General features: G+C 41.3%; 1 protein-coding gene across 1 annotated transcript in view; it reads right to left on the bottom strand.

Moving 5' to 3' along the window:
- Positions 1-23,367, bottom strand: part of LOC135224907 (serine-protein kinase ATM-like) — a 147,289-nt gene that overhangs the window by 116,066 nt on the left and 7,856 nt on the right. The window contains exons 3-5 of the mRNA XM_064264231.1: positions 14,177-14,358; positions 5,599-5,938; positions 1,392-1,616 (exon numbers count right to left, since the gene is read on the bottom strand). Coding sequence (XP_064120301.1) covers positions 1,392-1,616; positions 5,599-5,938; positions 14,177-14,358 — 747 coding nt within the window. The remainder of the gene's footprint in view (positions 1-1,391; positions 1,617-5,598; positions 5,939-14,176; positions 14,359-23,367) is intronic.

Raw genomic sequence — 23,367 nt, 5'->3', positions numbered from 1 at the left:
TTGGAAGTTGTTACTGGTGTTATCTTCTTGTTCTACTAAAAACAATTGCTGTTTGTGTTACAAGTTCAATAATATAAGATTATTTTAAAAAGAAGACCTTTCATCCTGTATCTGACTCCTCCCTATTCTCTTGACTTGATCTGGCAGGTGACTATTACCACCTTCAACACAGGTTTGACTGTAGCTTTCTTTTCACCCAAGGTAAGGCCTTTAGAAGGTGTCTTCCAGCAATGAAGTCTACCACACCACAGACAGAGCCAAAAGCAGAGTTTCATCTGTCTAACAGCCATGAACAATATTTTAACTAAGGGTACCATAAAACTTAACCCTATCTTTAAATGTATGTAATGATGTGAAAATTTACATGTCAATTTTAACATATAAGAGTAAATTTCATCAGTCTAATGGCTATAAACAATACCTTATCAAATCAAAACACAAAGCCTAAGGACAAATGCAAGTGGCTAAGGTACTATATAGATTTGAAAACAATAATGCTAACAACTTAATCAAAAGACAATTTAGTCAAAATTCAGGAGAAAAACTAATTGAATGATATAAATTATCTGGTGGTTCTAAGGGCGTAGCACTCTTTCTAAGTCCATCTTCAGACAATGCTATATGTAACTACTGGAAAATGTTTCAAAATCAGTGTTAAACCATCCAAAAAATTTCTTAAAATTTTATGTATACATCATAAAACCTGATCTGCACTATATACACAAGTAATGATGAGAGAACTTACATGTAAATTTCAATGAATAACAATATAAACACTATATTATAAAGTATCAAATTGGTTTGGATGCTCAAGTCATTACTTTAACATACGTTATCATGCTTGGTAAAGTTGTAATCAAGTATAAAACTCACCTGCACAAAAGCACAGGCCTAAGGAGCACACAAAGAACAAGACCTAATGTCAATCAAAGGTACCTCTCTTTCCAGTGATTTGCAAAGGAAATTTCTAATATCGTACTGGTACTGTGGCCCAAAATCCAAAAAAAGAAAATGTAATAAAATATATTTAAAGAACAACTTTATGGATGTGTGGAATTATTCTAAAAATCAAATTAACTTTTTTTTTAATGCAAATCCATTACTGCACAATAGCCTAATTTGGCATATGTAAAGAAGTAAAAAGAGACTGATTCTGTGCTTCTTGAGGGTGAAAATATAATTTTTTTCCTTTCATGTATGTTTCGAAGATCATTCTGTAAGACGTCAGAATGAGCAACTCTGAAGAAACCACACAAAGGAATTACAGGGCACTCACTCAAGAACTCCTCTTCTTTCGAGGTTTATCAAGTTTTTAAGACTGGGTCTATTTCACACAGAGCAAGGATATTTATGATGAATGGGTGTGCAAGGACAAAGTCAGTTTAACTTACCTCAAACAAGTCTCCAATGAATTTCAAAGTATGCTCTATCACAATGGGAAGGAAATGAGGAGGATTGGGTTCTATAACCAATCCTTCTTTACAGATGCTTGGGTCATGCACTAATTTCACAATATTTAGAGTTATGTCTCCAATATATCTCGTAACCAAAATGTTAAAATTCTGTTTTCCAAGTGACTTTTCTAGTAATTTATAGCGGCCCTTGGCATTCTTAATCTGTAAAATAAAAAAAATTAAAAGTTGTAGAAATGCATCTTTCATTTCCAAAATGTTCATAGCTAAATATTATAAACATAATAACAACATAATACAGGCAGTCCTTGGTTATCAGCGGACTTGGTTAATGGAGATACAGTTTTATGGCACCATAAAATCGGCAATTTATGGCACCAAAATGGGCCAAGTTCTGGTTTTCGGAGCATAAGAGCAATAAATCGCAGTTTCAGTTAATGGCGGTTTTTGCTTATCAAGCACCCCGCTGATAACTAGGGACTGCCTGTAGTACCAAATTTTCAGAATGTGGAATTAAATATTCCACTTCAACAAACAGTTTCAATAACATCACCACAAAAATTAATTTGAAAGCATATCATGTGATCCATTTATTTTAAAAAATGGTAGTTAATACTTTCAAACGAAAAAAATTGAACAGGCTTAACCCTTTGTTAACAATACAAAATTTACAAAGGCATGAATTAAAATTCTTACCACCTAGAAAGGGTGTCCCACAGGGTTTGTTCTCAAAAAACAAAATCAAAATAATACTTAATCTTTGAGAATACATTTAAGTAACAGATCTTATTTCTGGATAAATTAAAAATGTTGACGACTTGCATACAATGCAATAAATCTATAAGCAAAGTTTGTCAATAGTGTTAGCAAAGGACACTAGGCAGTTAAATAAATGCTTCATAGATAATGCTCCCCTGCATTTCTTACAGATAGGGCTTGAGTCATAAAGGGTGGAGATTAAACAGTCGTGTTCAATGGGCAGACAAGGTGCAGCTGTAGTCAAACACAAGGTTATGGAAGAACATTTCCAAAGGGGAACATATGCCTAAACCACATTTAATCTTCACTGAAACAAGGAGTTAGCTATTCATGATTACCAAAACTGGAACAACTATCAACATGAGAGATAACACAACACAAAGAATGATTTGTTAACCCTTTACTGCCGACTGGACGTATTTTACGTCGACATTTTTTGTCTCTCGTGTGCCGACTGGACGTATTTTACGTCAACTTACAAAAGTTTTTTTTTAAATTCGCAGAAAAATACTTATAGGCCTACCAGCCTAAACCTTTTGAATCATGCGCCTTGGGGGATGCTGGGAGTTCACGGATCAAGGTGTTGTTTTGTTTACAATCGTTACACAGGCGCGCAAGCGCAAATTTCTTTCTTGCCGCACTAAAAAGTATCTGTGACACATCTCGGAAATTATTTCGTCACTTTGACATAATTTTTGTACTATTGTAAATTAGCCGTTACATGAAGTATCATATATGAAAATGTGCGCACTTTTATGTAGAATACAACAATAAAATACTCATGATTGTAGCTTTTATCAGTTTTGAAATATTTTCATATAAATAACGATAATTGCCCAAATTTCAACCTTTGGTCAACTTTGACTCTACTGAAATGGTCGAAAAACGCAATTGTAAGCTAAAACTCTTATATTTTAGTAATATTCAATCATTTATCTTAATTTTGCAACTAATTGGAAGTCTCTAGCACAATATTTCAATTTATGGTGAATTTATGATAAAACTTTTTCCTTACGTCCGCGCGGTAACTCTTCCGAAAAAAATCATACGTGCGATTGTGGTAATGTTTGCACCATTTTAAAATTAGCCATTATATAAAGCTTTATATATGGAAATGTGCACAATTTCATGCACAATACAACTAAAAACAACCCATGGTTGTAGCTTTTATCAGTTTTGAGATATTTTCATATAAATAACGATAATTGCCAAAATTTCAACCTTCGGTCAACTTTGACTCTACCGAAATGGTCGAAAAACGCAATTGTAAGCTAAAACGCTTATATTCTAGTAATATTCAAGCATTTACCTTCATTTTGCAACAAATTGGAAGTCTCTAGCACAATATTTCGATTTATGGTGAATTTATGAAAAAAATAACATTTTCTTTACGTCCACGCGGTAACTCTTCCGAAAAAATCATACGTGCGATTGTGGTAATGTTTCCACCATTTTAAATTAGCCGTTGTATAAAGTTTTATATATGAAAATGTGCGCAATTTCATGTAGAATACAAAAAAAATAATTGAAGGTTGTAGCTTTTCTCATTTTTGAAATATTTGCATATAAATTACGATAAATAGAAAAAAAACCACGTTCGGTCAACTTTGACTCTACCGAAATGGTTGAAAAACGCAATTGTAAGCTAAAACTCTTACAGTCTAGTAATAGTCAGTCATTTATCTTCATCTTGAAACAAATTCGAAGTCTCTAGCAAAATATTTAGATTTATGGTGAATTTAAAAAAAAATCTTTCCTTCCCTCCGCGCGCGGATTCTCCGCCACAAATCTCCAAAATGCGTACGTCCCATTCTCGGAATATTTGCTCCGTTTCATATTAGGCATTTCATAGAGTTTTATATATGAAAATGTGCGCAATTTCATGTAGAATAAAACGAAAAATATTTGAAGGTTGTAGCTTTTCTTATTTCCAAAATAATTGAATATAAAAAATATATATAAAAAAATTTGACATTCGGTCAACTTTAACTCATCAGATATGGTCGAAAACTGCAATTGTAAGCTAATACTCTTACAGTATAGTAATATTCAATCATTTTTCTTAATTTTGAAAGAAATTGAAAGTCTCTAGGACAATATTTAGATTTATGGTGAATTTTTGAAAAAAATATTTGTTTACGTCCGAGCGTTACGAATTCATGCATTATTTTGTGATAATATTTTCTCTGTGTTGCTTTTATCGTTTTACGTGTTATATACCAAAATGATCGCAATTTAGTGTACATTACAACGAAAAAAAAGTAACTTGTTACCTTTAACCGTTTTGCGGACAGCGCGATTTGAATACAATTATATATGAAATTTCGTTTTTGCTCTCATATATCGCATTATTTATACATATATGATAATGATAATTTTTTTCATTTCTGATGGTTGCATACTAAACTTCAGCCAATGACAAAAAAAGGAGCCAAAAATGAACTCTTAATCTTGAAAACTAAGCGCACTGTGATTTTTTGAAAAAAATATTTTTTCCGCTTCCGCGCTCACTCTGAAACACCTCCGGCACACAGGAGACAATTTTTTTTTTACCTCTTCGACGTTTAAGGGTTAAGTACCATGCTATGAATGCTTTGTGTCATGAAAAGGGTTAGTTAAGGGAATAGGGTGGGCAGAAGGTGAAGTGTAAAGACATCTTCTAAAAACAGTTAAACAATTAACAGCAAATAAAAGCTCAACAATGCCAGGTGCAGGAGCGTGATAGTGGGAGTACTGGCTGCTTAATTCATTCTTGTGTTAAGTCTACAGCAGGAATGTCAGAACTTCTCACGTCACTTAAGCGCGGAATCATAAAACCCCTGAATCAAGTTACCTATGAATCCCCATGCGCAAGCTTTGGCAAACAGGCGAGAAGAAAGCAATTATAACGAAACGTACAGTTGTTACAAAAGGAGAACATGAATCAGAGAAAGTATGTCATGGTTTTCTGTGGCAACAAGCGTTCCTTCTGTGGCACACTGCAACTTGTAGTAAATGTTAACTGCAGAGTCCCTTTGACTCCAAACTGTTTTGTCTTCTATTGCTTTTAAAGTGCCTACTCTGGTCTCTCCTCCAAATACATATCAAATATTTAACACCTAATTGTAATAAATATCAAACACCACATTTACGAATAAACCTTTAGGGCAAGCCTTATAAGATTCAAATCAAATAGTAATCTGTTGTCTTGTCTGTTTAAACTATAATTTTTTAAAGAACATCCACTATTCAAGAGGCAATTCAATCCACCTCCTGATGTAAGACACCTCTGTTCCCAGAATCTGATCCTGGTGGCTCAGCTTGTCTGCTATTACATTCCTTTTCCCCAGAATATATCTTAATGTTAAGACTGCATGTTTGTTTTGTGTATAACAACTACTGCTCTAACTAACTAGCCTTTAATTAGAACGAGTCTGCAAAAACCTACCTTTGCATTTTCTATAACATTTTCCAAAGAATAAGTCTCGACAGCAATGTAAGGGAAAATATGGGCCATCAATACTGGAAAATGCTCAATCAAGAGGTCATTTATAGCTTTTTCACTATCAGTGCAAAGAGCTTCCAAAGGCTGTAGAATATTAAACTCTAGCAACACTGGTAAAAGTAGGTCTAAATTCTCTTCTAGGAGTGACTTGAAATTTGTTGTCTCCAAAAGACATGAAGGGAACATTTGAAAATCTTTTTGATCTTGTAACCATTGTGTTGCCAAGTAAGGAAGATGCTGTCTCATGTATAGTTTCAGTGACATATTCCTTGATGCTGCTATCCTGTAAAAAAAACAAAAACAAAATTAATCTCATACTAAATAACAAAACTTACTCTACATAATTCAGCTATCCAATTTTTGTCACTATATTAAAGGAAACCTCTCACTGAAAAGCTACATATTACTTTACGGTCTATGTCTGTTATTCACCGCTTACCAGCACAATATCCTAAAACCACTTTGATAAAAATTTATAATAATGAAAATAAACAAAGGAAAACTCTAACTCTTAAAACAATCTGAAGAAATAATAAATTACAGTAAATTAAAATAAAAAAAAAAAAATAGCAAAAATAAATTATATCTTCATATTCTGTACAAATCACAAATTTAAAAATTACACAATAACTTTTCTAATTACATGAAATACTTGTCATGGTCATAATACGTACATCCTTACCAAAATTACTGATTTTGGTATGTGGATTACATGACAAAGCACTCATCACAATAGGTTCTTTGCAGCAAGGTACGTATACCCTCCACCCACACTGACTCCTCCTACTTTCTCTCAGCCTGTAGTTCCTCTAATCTCTTACTTACTGCCTAGCATCGTTCATTGGGCAGGTTAAAATCTTTTATGATATTAATTGTCAACAATAAAATTTACCTATACATATATACTAATTAAGTATTGATGATAAGGACTTCTTGAAGAAAAGAAAAGTTCACCCTTTTCTATTGAGTGTTCATAAGATTGAAAAGAGTAGCTGCATACACTCTCGCTCATGACTAATGTATAATATTAATTATTTCAGTGAAAAGCAAATCCACAGTTATGTATACATTGAAGATGAGGATAGGAACAAGTCCTAATAATGGTAATAATTGTGTTTAGTTACATTTTTATGTTAAGGCTGGTGAGATGGGGGAAACCTTGGTCCTTAAAGTCCCACAGAAAGGGCAAAAATAATAAACAAAATAAGGAAAACTGTCAAAAGAAGTTTAACCATAGATATGGCACAAAACAAGATATAAAAAACAAAAGGAAGTCTTCAACAAGATGAGTTTACAGGAAAAATCACAGTATTTGAAAGTAAAATTTATTTTTCCTAACTATACAAACCTGAGGTATTTTACATAAGGAATTACTTTCGGCGTAGCTGGAATTGCGGCCGTTAAATTCTTGAACAAGGTGGTTAGGCAGTAACTACCGTGTGGCAGGCGGGGGGGTAGGTCAGCCTTCCCGGATGTAAACACTCCACTTTGCCTTTTGGCCCAGGTTCAGATTGAGGGGTGGCATGAGGTAGGCATATATGTAAAGGACCTCAGGTTTGTATGTTAGGAAAAATACAATTTACTTTCAAAAATTGTGATTTGTTCCTACACGATATACAAACCCTTGGTCCTTAACATAAGGAAGACTCACTGATTGGTGGGAGGAATATGAGTGAGCCTCTTGAACTGACTCAAGTTCTACACACCTAGGCTACTCCTCCTGGTTGTAAAAGCAAGGAGGAGTGCCCTGCCTCTGACAACTTGATCGGAGTATAGGAGCTGCATGATCAAGAGTCAGGCTTCTGGGCCTTTCCAAAATGAGTGAGGAATCGTAACTCATCCGAAATGGGCTGTGAAAAATATTTAGAGTCGGAGGCATTTAGCAAAGTTCTGGGAAGGGTTTGCATTATTGCAGTCTCCTTCCTCCACTTGCTAAAGAAAGGAGCAGGATTGTTTCTATGATTCTGATAAGAGACATAGAAATGAAGCGCTATGTGTAAGCTTATCGCATCAATCGCCCGACCACCCAGTGTAAGTTCGAGTCCTATCCTCAACCTGAAGGAAGAGGAGTGGAAGGACTAGGTAGGGAAGGTGGAGAGGCCAGTCACTCTCACATCCTTCTAACCTCTAGAACTGCACACCATAGGCGAGATACAACTTGTCCTCTTGAAAGAGCCAGGTAAGCAAACACAACCTGCAAGCATCCACCATCGGTCCAAAGAAATGAGGTTCCAAGGACCTGTGGGCAAGCCCGAAGGAAAAAATAAATATGGTCACAATGAGACCTTATCTATCTTACTGTCTGACATATTCTTCGGAGTGATGACAAGTATCCATCCACTGGACTATCCAACTGATAAGAGACATAGAAATGAAGCGCTGTGTGTAAGCTTATCACATCAATCGCCCGACCACCCAGTGTAAGTTCGAGTCCTATCCTCAACCTGAAGGAAGAGGAGTGGAAGGACGAGGTAGGGAAGGTGGATTCTGAACGTAGAAAAAGTCCCGTCGATGACACCAACCAGTGAAGACGCCTTTAATCCCTGTTGTTTTACAGAGGACTGAAAATGCTAAACCACTATTTCATTGCTGTACGGTGAGAAGTCGGAGTTTGCAATGAAAGCGGAGTGTCTTTCAGTAATGAAAACACAGGGATTGTACTGCCTGAAAAACTGCTTCTCATGGGCTGGATCAGGGATTACATTTCTATTTACCTTGGAAGCAGAGCTGGCAGGGCAGGGAACAGGCGAAGTCTTCCGTTATTCATTTACAATTCAGGGTGAATAAATAATTGCACACTGTATGAATTACAAAATGAATATTAGAAGACAAACTCAGATTGCCTGAAGAATATCATTATAAGTCAACAAAGCTAGGCTACAGACTTCTGTTATCATGAGGTAAACAGAAAGATGATAACGAGCCTAGTGAGATATCTCTGTCTGAAAATTCTTGCAATGGCAAAAGACAATGCAAGAGAGATGGTAATACATGTATGCAAGAATTCCAGCCAACCAGAGACCTAAGTCTGTGATTGCCAGGCAGAGACTCAAATCGGTTGGCAACCTTGACAGAGAGACAATTCCAACCAATGTACCTCGGAGAGCAAGCGGTATTGGCTGAGGCAGACTGGCAGCGGCGTACACCGCTAGCTCTCGCTAAAGTTGTCATCATCCTGAGTTGCCAGGTATTCCATTCCATGAAGGAATGCGTTCGGCTAGACCATCGAGCGCAAAATGATACACTCGACCATTTGCATTTTAACCGAAATGGGAGGGAAGAAAACCCTCCTATTTGGTGAATGCAAATGCTGTGGTGCTGTTGTAAACAATACCAATAGTATCTCAAAATCAAAACCGGTGACTCTTGGGAGGCTTGCAATGCAGTCCCGAGTTGTGGGTTAATTAAGAGAAGATACTATTCGTCTCAGTCACATACCCATAGAGTTAACTACAGTTATGTCCTACTGCTCGGACAAATCCACTGATAACAGAAGCATGTCACGAGAGAAATATAAGAAGTATATTTGTAGGTTCCTGTACATCGACTTTCAGCCTAAATTCTCTTCCATTCGAGGAACAAGAATAAGGACTGGAAGCAGACCTCCTTCATTCCCTAATGAAGAGAGCGAAGGTAAAGTTTTCCCGAAGGGAGACCTCTACGGTGAAAACAGGATACCGAAGATGACTAGTTCAAGCCAAACTGGATGTTCGCAAAACAATAGCACTGGAGGCATTCAAACTCTCGGTGCTATCCATCCTGAACGGATTGACGTACGTTTGGTGAGATCCTAGGATTGAACCAAAAACAGTCTCTTGGGTTCAAATACCAAGGAGTAAACTCCACTGAATTCCTCTTATTTCCTTGTGTCATTCTGGTATGACCAAGAAGTAAAGGGAAAAAGAGAGGAGGATTGACTGTTACTGCCCGTTCTTCTCTGTATCCAGGGGGTGACTTGGTACTGAGGCTACAGACCGTCAGGTCCATCCAGGCTGAGCCCCTCCCGAGATATTCTTCCTTCAGCAGCAGCACTTCCTTTGAACGCTAGAAATTCCAGGAATTTAATGGCTTAGCAAGACTCCCGAGTTTGTAATAACAATTACCGGAATGTCCGTCTCGACAGTGTGTTTGGAAATTACAGGAAAACCAAAACACTCTTGAGATGCCAGAAATTCCAAGGAATTCAAGCATTCGGCAAGATTCCCGATTTAACGTAGTAACAATTATCAGGAATTCTCGTCTCGCCTACTCTGGACCGTAGTCTTGCCCAAGTGTTTACAGATCATAGAAGACAAAAACACTCGGAAAGTGCTAGAAATTCCGAAGAATTTTAAGCACTCGGCGAAACAGACCGAATTTCATCAGACAATCATCGGGTGGTGGTCTTCCTCGATTCCCAGAGGAATGGGCAAGATCCTTCCTCAATGACGCGGACGTACGTCCGGTAGGATCCGAAGGTCCCTCCAGGAACGCAGTCCCCGATGCTGAATCCTATGGAGAGCGCTCTGCAGGATCCCTCCCATTCACCTTGGCCCTCCCGGCGTAGCCATAGGAAGAGAGGGAATGGGGGAGGAAGACTGGACGTTCTCACTCGCCTTGCCAGCGGAACTAGCAGCTGGAGAAGCAAGTCATGGGCAGCCATCGACCTGCGGTGATGGCCGCTCCGAGTCTAGGAAAATGTTACGTCTGGAGAAAACATTTTCCCGAGGAGGGTTACGAAACTCATACTGGGGAAAACGTCTACTGCCACCGTGACCGTCGTCAGGGTGGGGCTGAGCGTGCACCTGGCAGGAGAGAGCCGATACCATCCTCCAACGCGTTCTAGTCCTTGTCGAGGCTGAAACCTTTCAAGAGGACCGTAAGGGGAGCCTAAACCGGTCTCTGTGTGCGCAGTCCAGTGGGATCATCACATGAACAGCAGTGATGGTCACTCCGCGAGTCTAGGAAAGCGTCATCGTCCTTGCCAGTCTCCCCCCCCTCCCCCATGATCTCCTCCAACCACTTCAGCGTATGATCTGTTCGTCCCAAGACTGAACCAGGCTCATAGGCTCTCGTGGCCGGACTGTAAGGAGAGCACTCCTCACGGTCACTCCTGTTCGGCTCACTCCTCCCGGTGTAGCCCGAGGAGGTTGAAGGGACAGGTGAGGTTGACCTGACTCTCCTACCCTGCCTACCAGCGGAACCGGTAGGCTGGGAGGACTGCAGGCGATCGCCAACCCGCAGTGGTCATCGAGCTGCAGATCTGGACCAGCGGTCTCCTTGCAGAGAAGTGCTGGACCAATGACAGTAGCGTCGGTCTCGTGCGTCAGGGGAGCTGCTACCAGCTGTGCGAGCCGTCAGGTCTCGATGGGAGTGACGGTTGGGTGACTGGTACGTTTCAACGCTCCTACCCTGCCTATCAGCAGAACTGGTAGGCTGGGAGGACTGCAGGTGATCGCCAGGTAGCTTCTACAAACACGGTGAGAGCGAGCACCGTCCTCCGACATGCCATGGTCCCAGAAGTGGCTGAAGCTGTTCCTGGAGACCGGGGGTACATCTTCCCAGCCTCGCCACGTGAATGGTCTGGTGGGAACGTCACGTCAACCCTGGGTACCAAAAGATCGCTGTGTGAGCGATTGCCGGTCTGGCGAGAGTCACCTGAGCGACTCTTACCATCCTTCTGGTCTGTGCCTGGGTCCTGATAGTGAGCGTACTCAGCCATCTGGGCCTTGGCTGCACAGTCACCCGTAGGTGACCACACACTCGGTGAAGCTCGCGAGCGAGCAGCCGAGATGGTTCCCGGTCTGTAGGTGGAACCTCTGGCGCCAGGAGAGGAGATAGCAGCAGTGGCTGGTACCTCCACAGTCCCCGTCTTCTTCTTCCCTGAGGAAGGAGAGACGGGCCCCATTCCTGGAAAAATGAGAGGACCAGCGGAAGACCCACCCGTCTCACCGGAGCGAGACTGCTTAAGTGGGGGGCGAGGCCACCTTCTTCTTCCTTGGTTGAGGGGCCTTGGAAGTCGAAGGGGAAGAGGCGGCAGAAGACAACAATAAAGACGAAGAAGACGACAACGATACCTTCCTCTTCTTCTTCACCAACTTCCTCAGGATGGCAGAAGGTTCTCCCATCCAGGAGGGGGCTGTGGCGGCTGCTGAAGCAGCAGGTCCCAGCGCAACCTGGGAAGGAGGACCTGACAGAGCAGCAGTGGAGAGAATGCTTCCCCGAGGAGGGTTATGAAACTCTCGTATGGCAGGCAAAGTGTCTGCCACCACCAAGACTGGTCAGTCGCGCAAACGTGACTGTTGTCTGGGTGGGGCTGAGCGTGCACCTGACTGGAGAGAGCCCATACCATCCTCCGACTCGTCCAAGTCCTTGTCAAAGCCAAAACATCTCAAGAGGACTGGATGGGCATCCTCCACCGGTCTCTGCGTGAACGGTGCCATGGGACCGTCACATCAACCCTGGGGACCGAGTAATCACTGCGAGAGTGATCACCGGCAAGACACGAGTCACCTGAGCGACTTGTTCCTTTCTTCTTCCCCATCCCTGAGTCATGACAGTGAGCAGACTCAGCATCAACGACCCTGAATGCATGCGAATCCGAAGATTACGTGCACTCGGGGACTCGCGAACGAGCTCCCGACACGGAACTAGTCTTAGGGGCAGAGCTGAAGTTTGCGCTTCTACGGCTCCCGACGTGCTAGGCCTGGGGACAGAGACAGTTTCCGTTCCAGAAGGAACAGGAGAGCCAGCGGAAGACCCAACCGCCTCCTCAGCTGAGGAGACAGACCCTTAGAAGTCCCATGACGAGACTTCTTAGGGGGGTGGGAGACAACCTTCTCCTTCTACGGCCTTAGGAGTCGAATGGGTGGAGACTGATGAAAACATGATAATCTCGAAGAGGAGGATGACAACACTTGACGAGCTCTCTTCCTCTTCGATTCCTCCAAATTCTGCGAGACTTCTACCATCAGGAAAAGTTAAACATCACAGGGCAGCGGCGTAAGCTTTGTCCAGTGACGTAACTCCAGGTTAGTAGTGGTAAATGAATATGATTACCAGGAGGGGATCAGTATACACACTCGAGGATCAGTATCACAACATGCTATGAGTCACAGGTACAATTCCATGGTTAGGATAACCAATACGAAGAGATATCCAACCAATACTGCTGTAAACAAAATCACCACTGTTAGTCTGTAAAATAAAGAAAAAATGATTTAAAGTAATAAGGATATTCCTTTCGCATCCAAGGGCACCGCCCTCCGAAGTAAGAGGAGATCCCCCAAACACCAACACTACACGCCCCCTCTTCTACCTTCGTCCAATAGTAAGTTAAAGTATGAAGAAGAGAAATTACCAAAAAAAACAAAACAAAGGACCAACCTCTGAGGTTCCCCTCAGTAATTCCCAAAGCGTAAGCGTAAATTTCGGATGAATACATGTCTCGTTACAGGATCAATATCACTCACGTTAAATACATGTCTCGTCCTCACGTTAAATACACATCTCGTCCTCATTAAACGGCAAAAGTATGTAAATAATAAAGATGTTGGCATACCTTTGCAACTGACTCTTAACACAAAGTAGAAAGGCGGCTATAAAGGCTATCACAAAAAGAGGGTTTGCATATTAATTAAATTGATTAAATTTAATATTAATATCAAACACTGTATATACATATTCCAAAAACAGAAATAAAAAAGAAAGATCCCATCGGGAAAATGATCAACGCCCTGTCAGCAAGAGCTCACAACACACGTCTTCATCGGAAGACTGCAGAAGGCAAAGTGGAGTGTTTACTTCCGGGCAGGCTGGCCTACCCGCCTGCCACACATTAGGTATTGCCTAATCACCTCGTTCAAGAATTTAACGGCTGTAATTCCAGCTACGCCGAAAGTAATTCCTTATGTAAAGGACTGAGGGGTGTATATCGTGTAGGAACAAAGACCATTTAAAAAAAAAACATGGAAAAGGGGCATAGATGATGTCCTGGACCCAGTGGGAATTCAAGTAGAAGGTACACAAAACAGAAGTAAAACAATGAAGACCTCACCACATTCTAAACCCTCTAAATGGAAAACTTAACATAAAAACAATAACATTATGTGATGAAGTGTTTCCTTAATTCAGTTCATGCGAGTAATTACAAGACAATCACAAGACAATCGGTTCAAAGAAATTTCAATTTAGATTTTAGTACTGTGTGGGAACTTCAAAACTTTGCAACTCAAGACCAACATATCACTGAGCTACATCTCTTGATTTTCACTTGCATAAATATAACAGAGGTACAATTTTGAACAACATAGATGTTAAAGAAGTGTGGGAGCAGTCCAAAAAGAGAATGGATGAATTGTAATGGACAAAAATCACCGAAAGCTGCAACAGAGAATGAAAAGTAATGCCTTGTGCCCCATCCAAGATGTGTGTACAGCAACCCCTACAAAACCCACTGGTGACTGGGAGACTAGTGTCAAGAAATTTCAAACACAACACTTTAAAAGCACTGTTTCATGCCCATGATAAATGAATAGCTTACCTTCTGATGACTTTAGAAACAACCAGTGGTTCAATGTTACTCTGCACAACAGCTACACAAAGTGCATACAAGCTCTTAGTTTCTAAGTAGGCAGACGTCACAGCAATTATACCCAATGTGAGAAGGTATGTTGCAACTCTAGTGTTGCCTTCATCTGGCTGGAAATCATCAGGAACAGAACCCTGTATGTGATATTTAAATATTCTTAGGATATAAAAGTATTAGTTATAAAAAATTGATCACTGCCATTTACAGAAGACCAAAATGGTAACTATGATGACTATCTACATAATCTAAATTTTTAACACAAACCACATCATTCATAGAGTTAGATATTACTGATAAATTCTTGCAAAAGTTTTCCCACATATTGTTTGCAGAACACAATTTTATGAAAAGTAAAACATAAAACATCCAATAAAAATTACACCCTTGAACATAAATGACCAAAATCTGCTACTTCCAATATTTGCAAGTCAGCTCTTCTGCTGATGTAACCTACTATATGGGTAAGTGGTTCTTAGGTCACTAAGGAGACAATATTTCTTCAGTGTTATACTGTAAGGAATTATTTACCAAATTCCACTGGTAACCAAGGACAAAAGACATTGCAAACCTAAAATTAAATAAAAACATAAAGAAAAACTACATTTTCATAATATTAATAAAGTTTTGTATATACACTTACCAAGTAATCATAACTAAAAGTTTTTACCTAATGTAGTAGAATAATTCAAACTTCGCAATAGCACTAATTTACTGTTTAAATGTAGGTAACCAGCCCCGCCCACTTTCCGGGTACCAGATGGAAGAGCTAGGCAAAGCTTCAATTCATTTGTGCCTTTTATGTCCAAGTGAAGGGAGGCAGAAGGACTCTGTTTATGTAATTAATTGGTAAGTATATATAAAACTTTATCTTATTATAAAAATAACCAATTTTTAATCAAATTGTATTTTTCATAGCTAACAAACCTTCAGTCTTAACAACAGGATAATCTTCTAGTGCCAGCTGGAAACCGGTTAAAAACCAATCAAAGATTGTAAAGCATCGAATCTATGGCATCTGGCAACTCATGTGTATACAAGTGAAAGCTGGTCACCAACTGGGCTTGGAGCCCTGTCACGTCTCAGTCTTTCTTTGACCGCCTTGGAGAATAGTAGCATTGCGCTCTCCTTCCCAAGCCTGTTGCTTTGTTTGTCTTTTATTTCTTTGCATTTTAGCATTTTTAAAGTGTGTGATCATGGATTCCTTCAAGAGTTCCATGCCCCATCAATGTATGTGTCCGGGAGCTCAAGGATTTCCATGTTTCAGGTTTTTTGGCTTCTCCTGTTACAGATCCCCATTTGACTTGCAGTAAGTGCTGTGCAAATTTTTTTACTATCTCTAATCTGTGCCCAGAATGTCATTGCTGGCCTATATCTCAGGGATGTGTGATCTACAGATCTACAGACACAATACTCCACATTATTATATGAGATAATGATTTTGAACTAGAACAGTTGTCAGCATTTAGACAATGCTTGTTGTTTCCTTACCTGACAAGGGAAAAACAACAGAAAAATACTGCTGCTGGTCGATTGCTCCTCTCAACCAGTAGTGGGCATGGGTACATAGCCCAGAGTCCACCCTACATAAGTGGGAACTTTACAGTGGGGGAAGTACACCTGTGGCTAGCAAAGTAAAAAGAGATGCCCTTGGCCTGGGCTGAGACCAGATAAAAAATCACAATGCTGTAAAAAACACAGCTACCAAACCACTATGAACAGGTGGGTACTCCATGTTCATCGTGTAGGCCAACTTGGTAGGATAAATCAGTCGCACATACAAAAAACTGACTTTATTTATCTCAGAGATCCAACCTCACAAGTGCCCACATTCCCACTAACAACATAAACAAGCAAACAAACATCACACATAAATCACAAGTGCAAAGCGCAACATCATACACAAACATTCTCAAAAAAGAAAGCAAAAGAAATCTACTTCCAAAGCCACCTCCTAAGACACAACACTGACACTAGGCACTTCACAAATCTTGGCACTAGTCAACTGCTTGACAAAAGCACGAAATGACAATCCAAAATCCATAACAGATTTGGCCAAAAACTCAAATTTCTTGTCCATTTTGGACTCCTCAGATGGCAATGGTGTTAAGAAAAACTAGACTTCTTTGCCTCTAAAGGCAAAGGAGTTGCCTCAACACTAGACTTACTTTTGGCCGTAATTAACACTAGATCTTATTAAGCTAACTGGAAGCTAAAACACAGCTAACAATAAACAACCACCAAAAGAGTACTTCACCAAATACGAAGATAAACCACAATGTCGATGAAAAAAAAAAAAAAAAAAAAACTGTGAGAACCAATGATGTTAATCCGTGGCTGGCAGAAAAACAATTGACACCACTTAGCTCAGTAGTACCAGGTATTCCCGAAAGTGGGCGGGGACCTTATCACCTACACTAGTGGTGGCAGCAACCCCCTCCCCTGCCACCACCAAATAATTTGAATTTTTACTACCAGGTAAGAAAGCTTAGTTTTGTAATTATTTGGTAAGTCACTTGTGTGAAACTGTATCCCTCCAAAGCCTTGAAAATATTCCTGGTCAAGTGGTCAAACTCTGAAGAAGATAACATGACCTTAGCAGCGGAGAAAGCTGCCTGACAATTTGCACCAACAAGGCTGGAGAAGTTTCACTGGGAGGAGGCAGACACTCCCAGAGAGGAGGGGGCCTCCCCGGTAGCATAGAAATGGTAACTCCTCTAGACTAGCTTACAAGGAGGAAAAGCAAAGGTGACTGTACCTAGTTTTCACCTAAAGCCAACCAGTCATCCACTTCATGAAGAGCCTTCTTAACAGAAGATGAAAGCACCAATTTCGGAAGAGCAGTATGATCCAATGGAGTTTTCCTCTTAAGGAAAGTCAACGCAGGAGAGGCTAAGTCTGTAGGAACGAAGAAATCCAGAAAATTGTTGAGGAAGTACCTCAACAACGTACAGTAAGCGTAAGTAGGGGCAGCATCCTACCCAAAATCTTTAGATGAAACAGTAGAAAAGGAAGAAACTTTAGCCTTGATAACTGGAATTTTCTTTAAAAATGACAAATTTGTAACTAATTTGTATTTTTCATAACTAACAAACCTGAGGTCTTAACATTAGGATTTACTAGCGCCAAGCTGGAAACTGGTAGAATTAGAATTAAACTTGTGCGATCCAGGGACTATTGGCATCTATACCAGGTCACGGGGCATGTATTACCCAGAATGCCCTCGGCGTCCTGTGACCCGCCAGTTATACTTCTAACCCAGTTTAGACTGCTAGAGGGGTTGTTCAAGGTGGGCCTTTAACTGTTAAGACCTCAGATTTGTTAGTTATGAAAAATACAAATTTGTCATTTGTTCATATACGAAACAAACCTTCGGTCTTGACATTAGGATAGACTTACTTATTGGAGGGAGGTACGTCTCTATAACTGACTGGGAGTTTGCCACCTATATCCATTTCCGAATATTAGGAGTATTCCAAGAGAATGGACTATAAACCCTTGAACCAAAGATATAAGAGAATCTATTGGTTTCCCCCACTGGGTGCTGGTACCATGCCATGGTTTATAAACTTTGGGAAAATAGAGGACCCTCCATTCTCATAAACCACTCTTGTCCCTTGTATCTGGATCTACCATCACCCCTCCCTTCCCTATTACTGAGAGGGGTGTGTTGCTACTGGAAAGTATACTATACTCTAAAATAACTTTACAGTATGGCTGACCACCTCTCCTTCATACTGCCCATAGGTAAAGGAGTAGAAAGAAAGTAGTAAAGAAAAAAGACCAGTCATCCCATTCATTCTACTTTCATACCTTCATCTTAGAATAGACACAAACTGACCCGCCATGGGTACTGTATAGCTATACCACTTGCTGGCCTGCCACCACTGGACCCAAGGAAAAGGTATCCAAGGATCTATGGGCAACATCTTTTAAATAAAAGGAAGTGAAAGTTGTTTGGCGTTTCCAAACACCAGCTTTCAGAATTCTCTCCACAGACATATTCTTTTTGAATGCCAAAGAAGCACTCAAGCCTCTGATGTCATGAGCCCTACCCCTCTCCTGGCTATCTGACCCCCTGTCTTCTGTCATATGGGCATTCCTGATCGTTTCTCTTAGCCAAAACGATATTGTATTCCTGGAAACTTCCTTTTTGTTCCGTCCTGTGCTTACAAACAAACTCCTGCACCCCAGCCTGAGGTGCCTTGTCCTTCTTAAGTACTCTCTTATTACCCTGAAGGGACACAGAAGCATCTCTTCTTTGTCATTGTCTATGAAATCTGCCAGAGAAGGTATAGAAAAGGAGTCGAATCTACCGTCCACTATTGATGGGTTTTGAGTTTTGACCACGAATTTTGGAACAAACTCGAATACCATTGACTTCCAACCTCTCAAGTGCTTTACGATATATGACAGGCCATTTAGTTCCCCCACCCTTTTGGTTGAAGCTAGGGCCAATAAGAAGACTGTCTTCAGAGTCAGGCTCCTATCTGTGGACTGCCTTAGTGGTTTGTAGGGGGGTTTTGTCAGACTACTCAGTACCATGGTCAAATCCCAATCTGGGGCTTTTAGTTCTTTTGGCAAACATGACTGCTCAAAGCTCTTCATCAACATGGCCAACTCCCATGAAGATGAAATGTCCACACCTTCCATGCGTAAGACCGAGGCTAGAGCAGCCCTGTGTACTACCGAGTCAGAAAGCGTATTTGAGTCCGGAGGCAGCGAAGTAGACTGAGAAGCAGTAGGTTGTGACGTCATCGTGTCTGCCATGTCGGTGTGTGACGTCGGTTGTGACGTCACCATTCTTGTAGGGAGAGACTGGGCTGCAGGCATCCCTGCGTTTGCAGCAAAACTACCTCCAACATTCTGCATCGCTGTAAACATTGAAGATGTCGGCGTAGCCGCAGAATTATTTCCCATAATAAGGTATATTCAGCGCTGTCAGACTGCTGGAATCGTGACGGCATATAATGCGACGGCAAACCTTCCAAGGTTGGTACGCCTCGTAGGCCAAGCGCCGCCCACATACCTTCCATCCTGTTCACATCAGGAGCCGGCACCTGGAACAAAGATGGCGATGCTCCCCCCTCCCTGCTGGGAACAATGGAGCGTAAATATTATGCATAAAATTACCCAAAACCCCTCCTGGAGTTTCCGATAACGAACCGCTAGGAGAAACCAAAGGGGTATGGGACAAATCAAAGGCAGGTGGCGAAACATAGGGAACAGTCTGGTGTATTGCCGATACAAAAGAAGCCGGCAACACTTGGTCATCCACAGATGGCGTCGATTCCTTTCTTTTGTACTGGCCTTTCTCATAAAACTTCCTCCACTGTTCCACCGACCAATTACAAGGATTAGTAATTGTACATACATTTTCTCTGCACCTACTACATGTTGGATGAGGATCCGTCGACACCAAAGTTAGGAATCTTGAACACGGAAAGCCACTGACTCAAGGGCATTTCCTTTGTCTTGTCTTCGAAACGGAAGAAGACCCCGATGGTGACGCAAAAATCTCCATCTCACCACTTACACGCTCTTACAGCTCACACCCACACTGAGCACACTCAGAGAAAGAGAATTAAAAAGAAAAATTAAATTGAAATGGATAAAAACGGGCAAACTAAAACCAGCTTTAAACAGATAGACAGTAAACACGTCCTATCTTAAAGGCGGTAGAAAAATAACTGGCGGGTCACATGACGCCGAGGGCATTCTGGGTAATACATGCCCCGTGACCTGGTATAGATGCCAATAGTCCCTGGATCGCACAAGTTTAATTTTAATTCTACCGGTTTCCAGCTTGGCGCTAGTAAATCCTAATGTTAAGACCGAAGGTCTGTTTCGTATATGAACAAATTTCATGTTCATCCAACTGGTATTTAAGGGGTGCAAGAGAAGAGTCTTTTTGTGCCAAAGAATGTGGCTGTGCAAGACCAAAGGTTGGCGCCAACACAGTAAAAGCTGGCACCTGGAGTCTGAAGTCAGAGTCGGGCTGTCAACAGCGGGAGCCTGGCGTGCAAGAGCATGAGTCAAAGGTCGGGAAGGTGAGGAAGACTGGCATGAGTTGAATGTCAAGAAAGCAAGGCAGACTGGCAGCCTTGGGAGCCAAAAGTGGATGACCTGGATATTAAAGAGTTTCCTGGATGTCCCGAAACAAGCAAGATGAATTTGTTGAAGAAGCAGAAGGCAGAGCAGTGAAACTGCAAGAGGGTTGAGGACTGGAACTAGTGTACTTAGGCCTTTTGGTTTTGGAGATGGAGAGCTTCAGCACCTATAGAGTTCCTCTTGAGCAGGAGCGAAGAGACCTGGTAACGAGGTTGGCATTTCTTGCTTGGACTATCATCTTCGAAATTTAATAAAAGACAATGTGCACTTAAAGAGACGCCTTTCCAATGGTACTCTGTCAAAGCCTGGAACAAGCAACAGGCTCAACAGAGGGGGCGACTACCCGTGGGCAATCCCTAAGACCTCCCTTGGACTTCCATTGACTTCTTCCTGGAGCAGGGGAGTGGGAAAGGAACCTTCTTCTAGGAGCATCGATGGAACAGATAGCCACATTCTCCACACTTGACACTTGACATTGAAGATTTTTTCCCAAAAGCACTGAACGAGGAACCCAACTCCATCATTGCTTGGGCCAAAAAACTGAACTTAAAAATCAATCCTCTATTCGAGGTCAGTAATGGTGTTGGGATTGGAAACACAGGAACCTGGAACAGGAGTTAATTGCATAGGTGTAAGAGGACTACAGATAAGAGAAACAGGAATGTGAGAAGAAATAACACTAGGTTCTACATTGCTTTTTCCTTGACTATGCTTTAAATTAGTCTTACTTTCACTTCTAATAGCCGCTTTCCTATTCTTATCTTTATCAAGTTTTTCCAAATGAGAACTGAATACCTTCCACTTTTTCTGATCCCAATACTGGCATTCTGGACAAGTGTTACCGTTATGGCCATCCTGCTCCCTAAAGTTGACGAAATGAGTATGAGAATCATAACAAGACTTAGATAATCTGGTCTTACACCCACAAGAGTAAAACCTAACACTTGAAGCACTAGAGTCAGACATTTAAAAAAGCTAATATTAACCCGGGTTAATAAGAGCAAGGCTATAAAGAACATATGCAGTATCCCAGGCCAGGTAAACTTTGAGGTCCGCCAATTTAAGAAAAAACACATCAATGGTGTAAGAAATAAATTCTCCCTCTCTTCCATAACAAGTTAAAAATGACTATTTACAACCCCTTGTGGGGCCTCTTTTACGAGACAATCGTAAATTTTACTAAGTTATACATGTTTTTTCTAATGAATCTTATTTTATTTTGTAACATTATAATTACAGCTCACACGATATCAAAACATAAGAACAAAATCAGTAACAAATTCTGAGTACATATAATTGTTGTAAAATATTTCATAAACTTATTGAGATCAAAGATGCAGTAACTATTTTGGATTTTACATGTTTTTTCTGATATTTCTTTGCACCTTCCTTTGCAAAATTATAATTGTAACTGAAAAACTATCATAAAAGATAAGAACTAACACCAACAGCAACCCCTGGGTATACTATTTACGAACAAATAGTACATAAAAAACATCATGTGAGAGAGCGAGGCAGTATATGTCTTGTTGAAGTCAAGTACACAACTAAGTTATGAGCCACCTAGAATCGGCAAGCTAAGCAAAACTGAAACTTGCCATTAGTGAATTTACGGCTATAGAAGTAACAGAACCTCTTTCCCACCCAATTCCCCCCCCAAATTGATGGTGCCAACCAATATTGATGCTCACCATCGGTGAATCCGTCCACCAAAAAATGACAATTTGTCGAAAATTGCATTTTTCCTAACTATACAAACCTGAGGTCCTTTAACAATAGGAAGTAGCTAGCGGCAGCTGGAACGGTCGTAAGCTTCGAACAAGGGAGAACGGTAGTTAACTGCTTGTCCGATCGTCGCGCGCCGCGCGACTGGGAGGTAAACAAATCACTTTTGCTTTTGGCCCATGCAAATACGCAGAGTGAGGGTGGCATGAGGAGGGACTTTATGTTTCAAAGGTAACCTCAGGTTTTGTATAGTTAGGAAAAATGCAATTTTCGACAAATTGTCATTTGTTCCGATACGTAATACAAACCCTCGGTCCTTTAACAATAGGAAGACTCACTTCTTGGTGGGAGGAATCTGAGTCTTTTTGATGAACAGACTGGTGTTCGTCCATCCCTGGAATGCCTCCCTGGTCGTAAGAGCGAGGGAGGGTATCCAAGCCTCTGTCCGATTGATCGGGGTGTGCACCGCAGGATCAATGGTCAGACCTCTGGGCCGAGTACTAAGAGAGAGGCAAGCGTATCTCTTCGTACCAGCAATCAAGAACTTGTTCCTGTTTGCAAGAGGCAACATAAAGTATGGGTTGTCTCAAGCTGGCATCCACTTCCTCCCCCTTGTTTGGAGGAAGTGGGTGGATAAATACACTCCTATCCCTAGTGAAAGGGATAGGATGGGCTCTGTTGAGTAGCTCACCTGCATCTTGTCCCTTATCCAGCAGGGTGACGACCGTGTCCCTCTAACCACAGGTAGTTGAGGGGAAGAAAAAGATGGGAAGAGGAGCCAGTCACACTCTCATTCACCATCCATTCTTACGGTCACACCAGGACTCGATGCTGTTCAGCCTGCGAGGGTGGGGTCTGGGTTCGCTACACAACGTGTTGAGCAGCCACCACGGGTCCCAACGGAAAAAGATCCAAGGACCTGTGGGCAATATCCCGAAGGTAGAAGGAAGGGCATGTGGTGGTTGGACCAGACCCCTGCCTTCAGTACCTGCGCCAAGGAGAAGTTCTTGCTTTGTGGACAAGGCAGCATCTCCTTCGCATCGAAGGCGTGAAGTCCATTAGGGAGGGGATTGTGAACGACTCGAACCAATCGTCAGGGACCGAAGGGTTTGAGTCTTCGCTACGAAATTCGTACGAAATCGGCGTCACGGATCCCCATCCCCTGGGTGCCTGACTTCGCAGGAGAAGTCATGCCAGTTTCCTCAGAGGAAAAGAAGGAAATAGTCGCATGACCTATCCCTCTTCTCTACTTCGGTGATGTCCAGTACCCATACTGGTCTGTCCGTTAGCAACGAAGTCTCTCGCATCCT

Source organism: Macrobrachium nipponense, chromosome 12, assembly GCF_015104395.2.
Source record: "Macrobrachium nipponense isolate FS-2020 chromosome 12, ASM1510439v2, whole genome shotgun sequence".
In the NCBI taxonomy this organism is placed as follows: domain Eukaryota; kingdom Metazoa; phylum Arthropoda; class Malacostraca; order Decapoda; family Palaemonidae; genus Macrobrachium; species Macrobrachium nipponense.
This window is presented reverse-complemented; position numbering and strand designations above follow the sequence as displayed.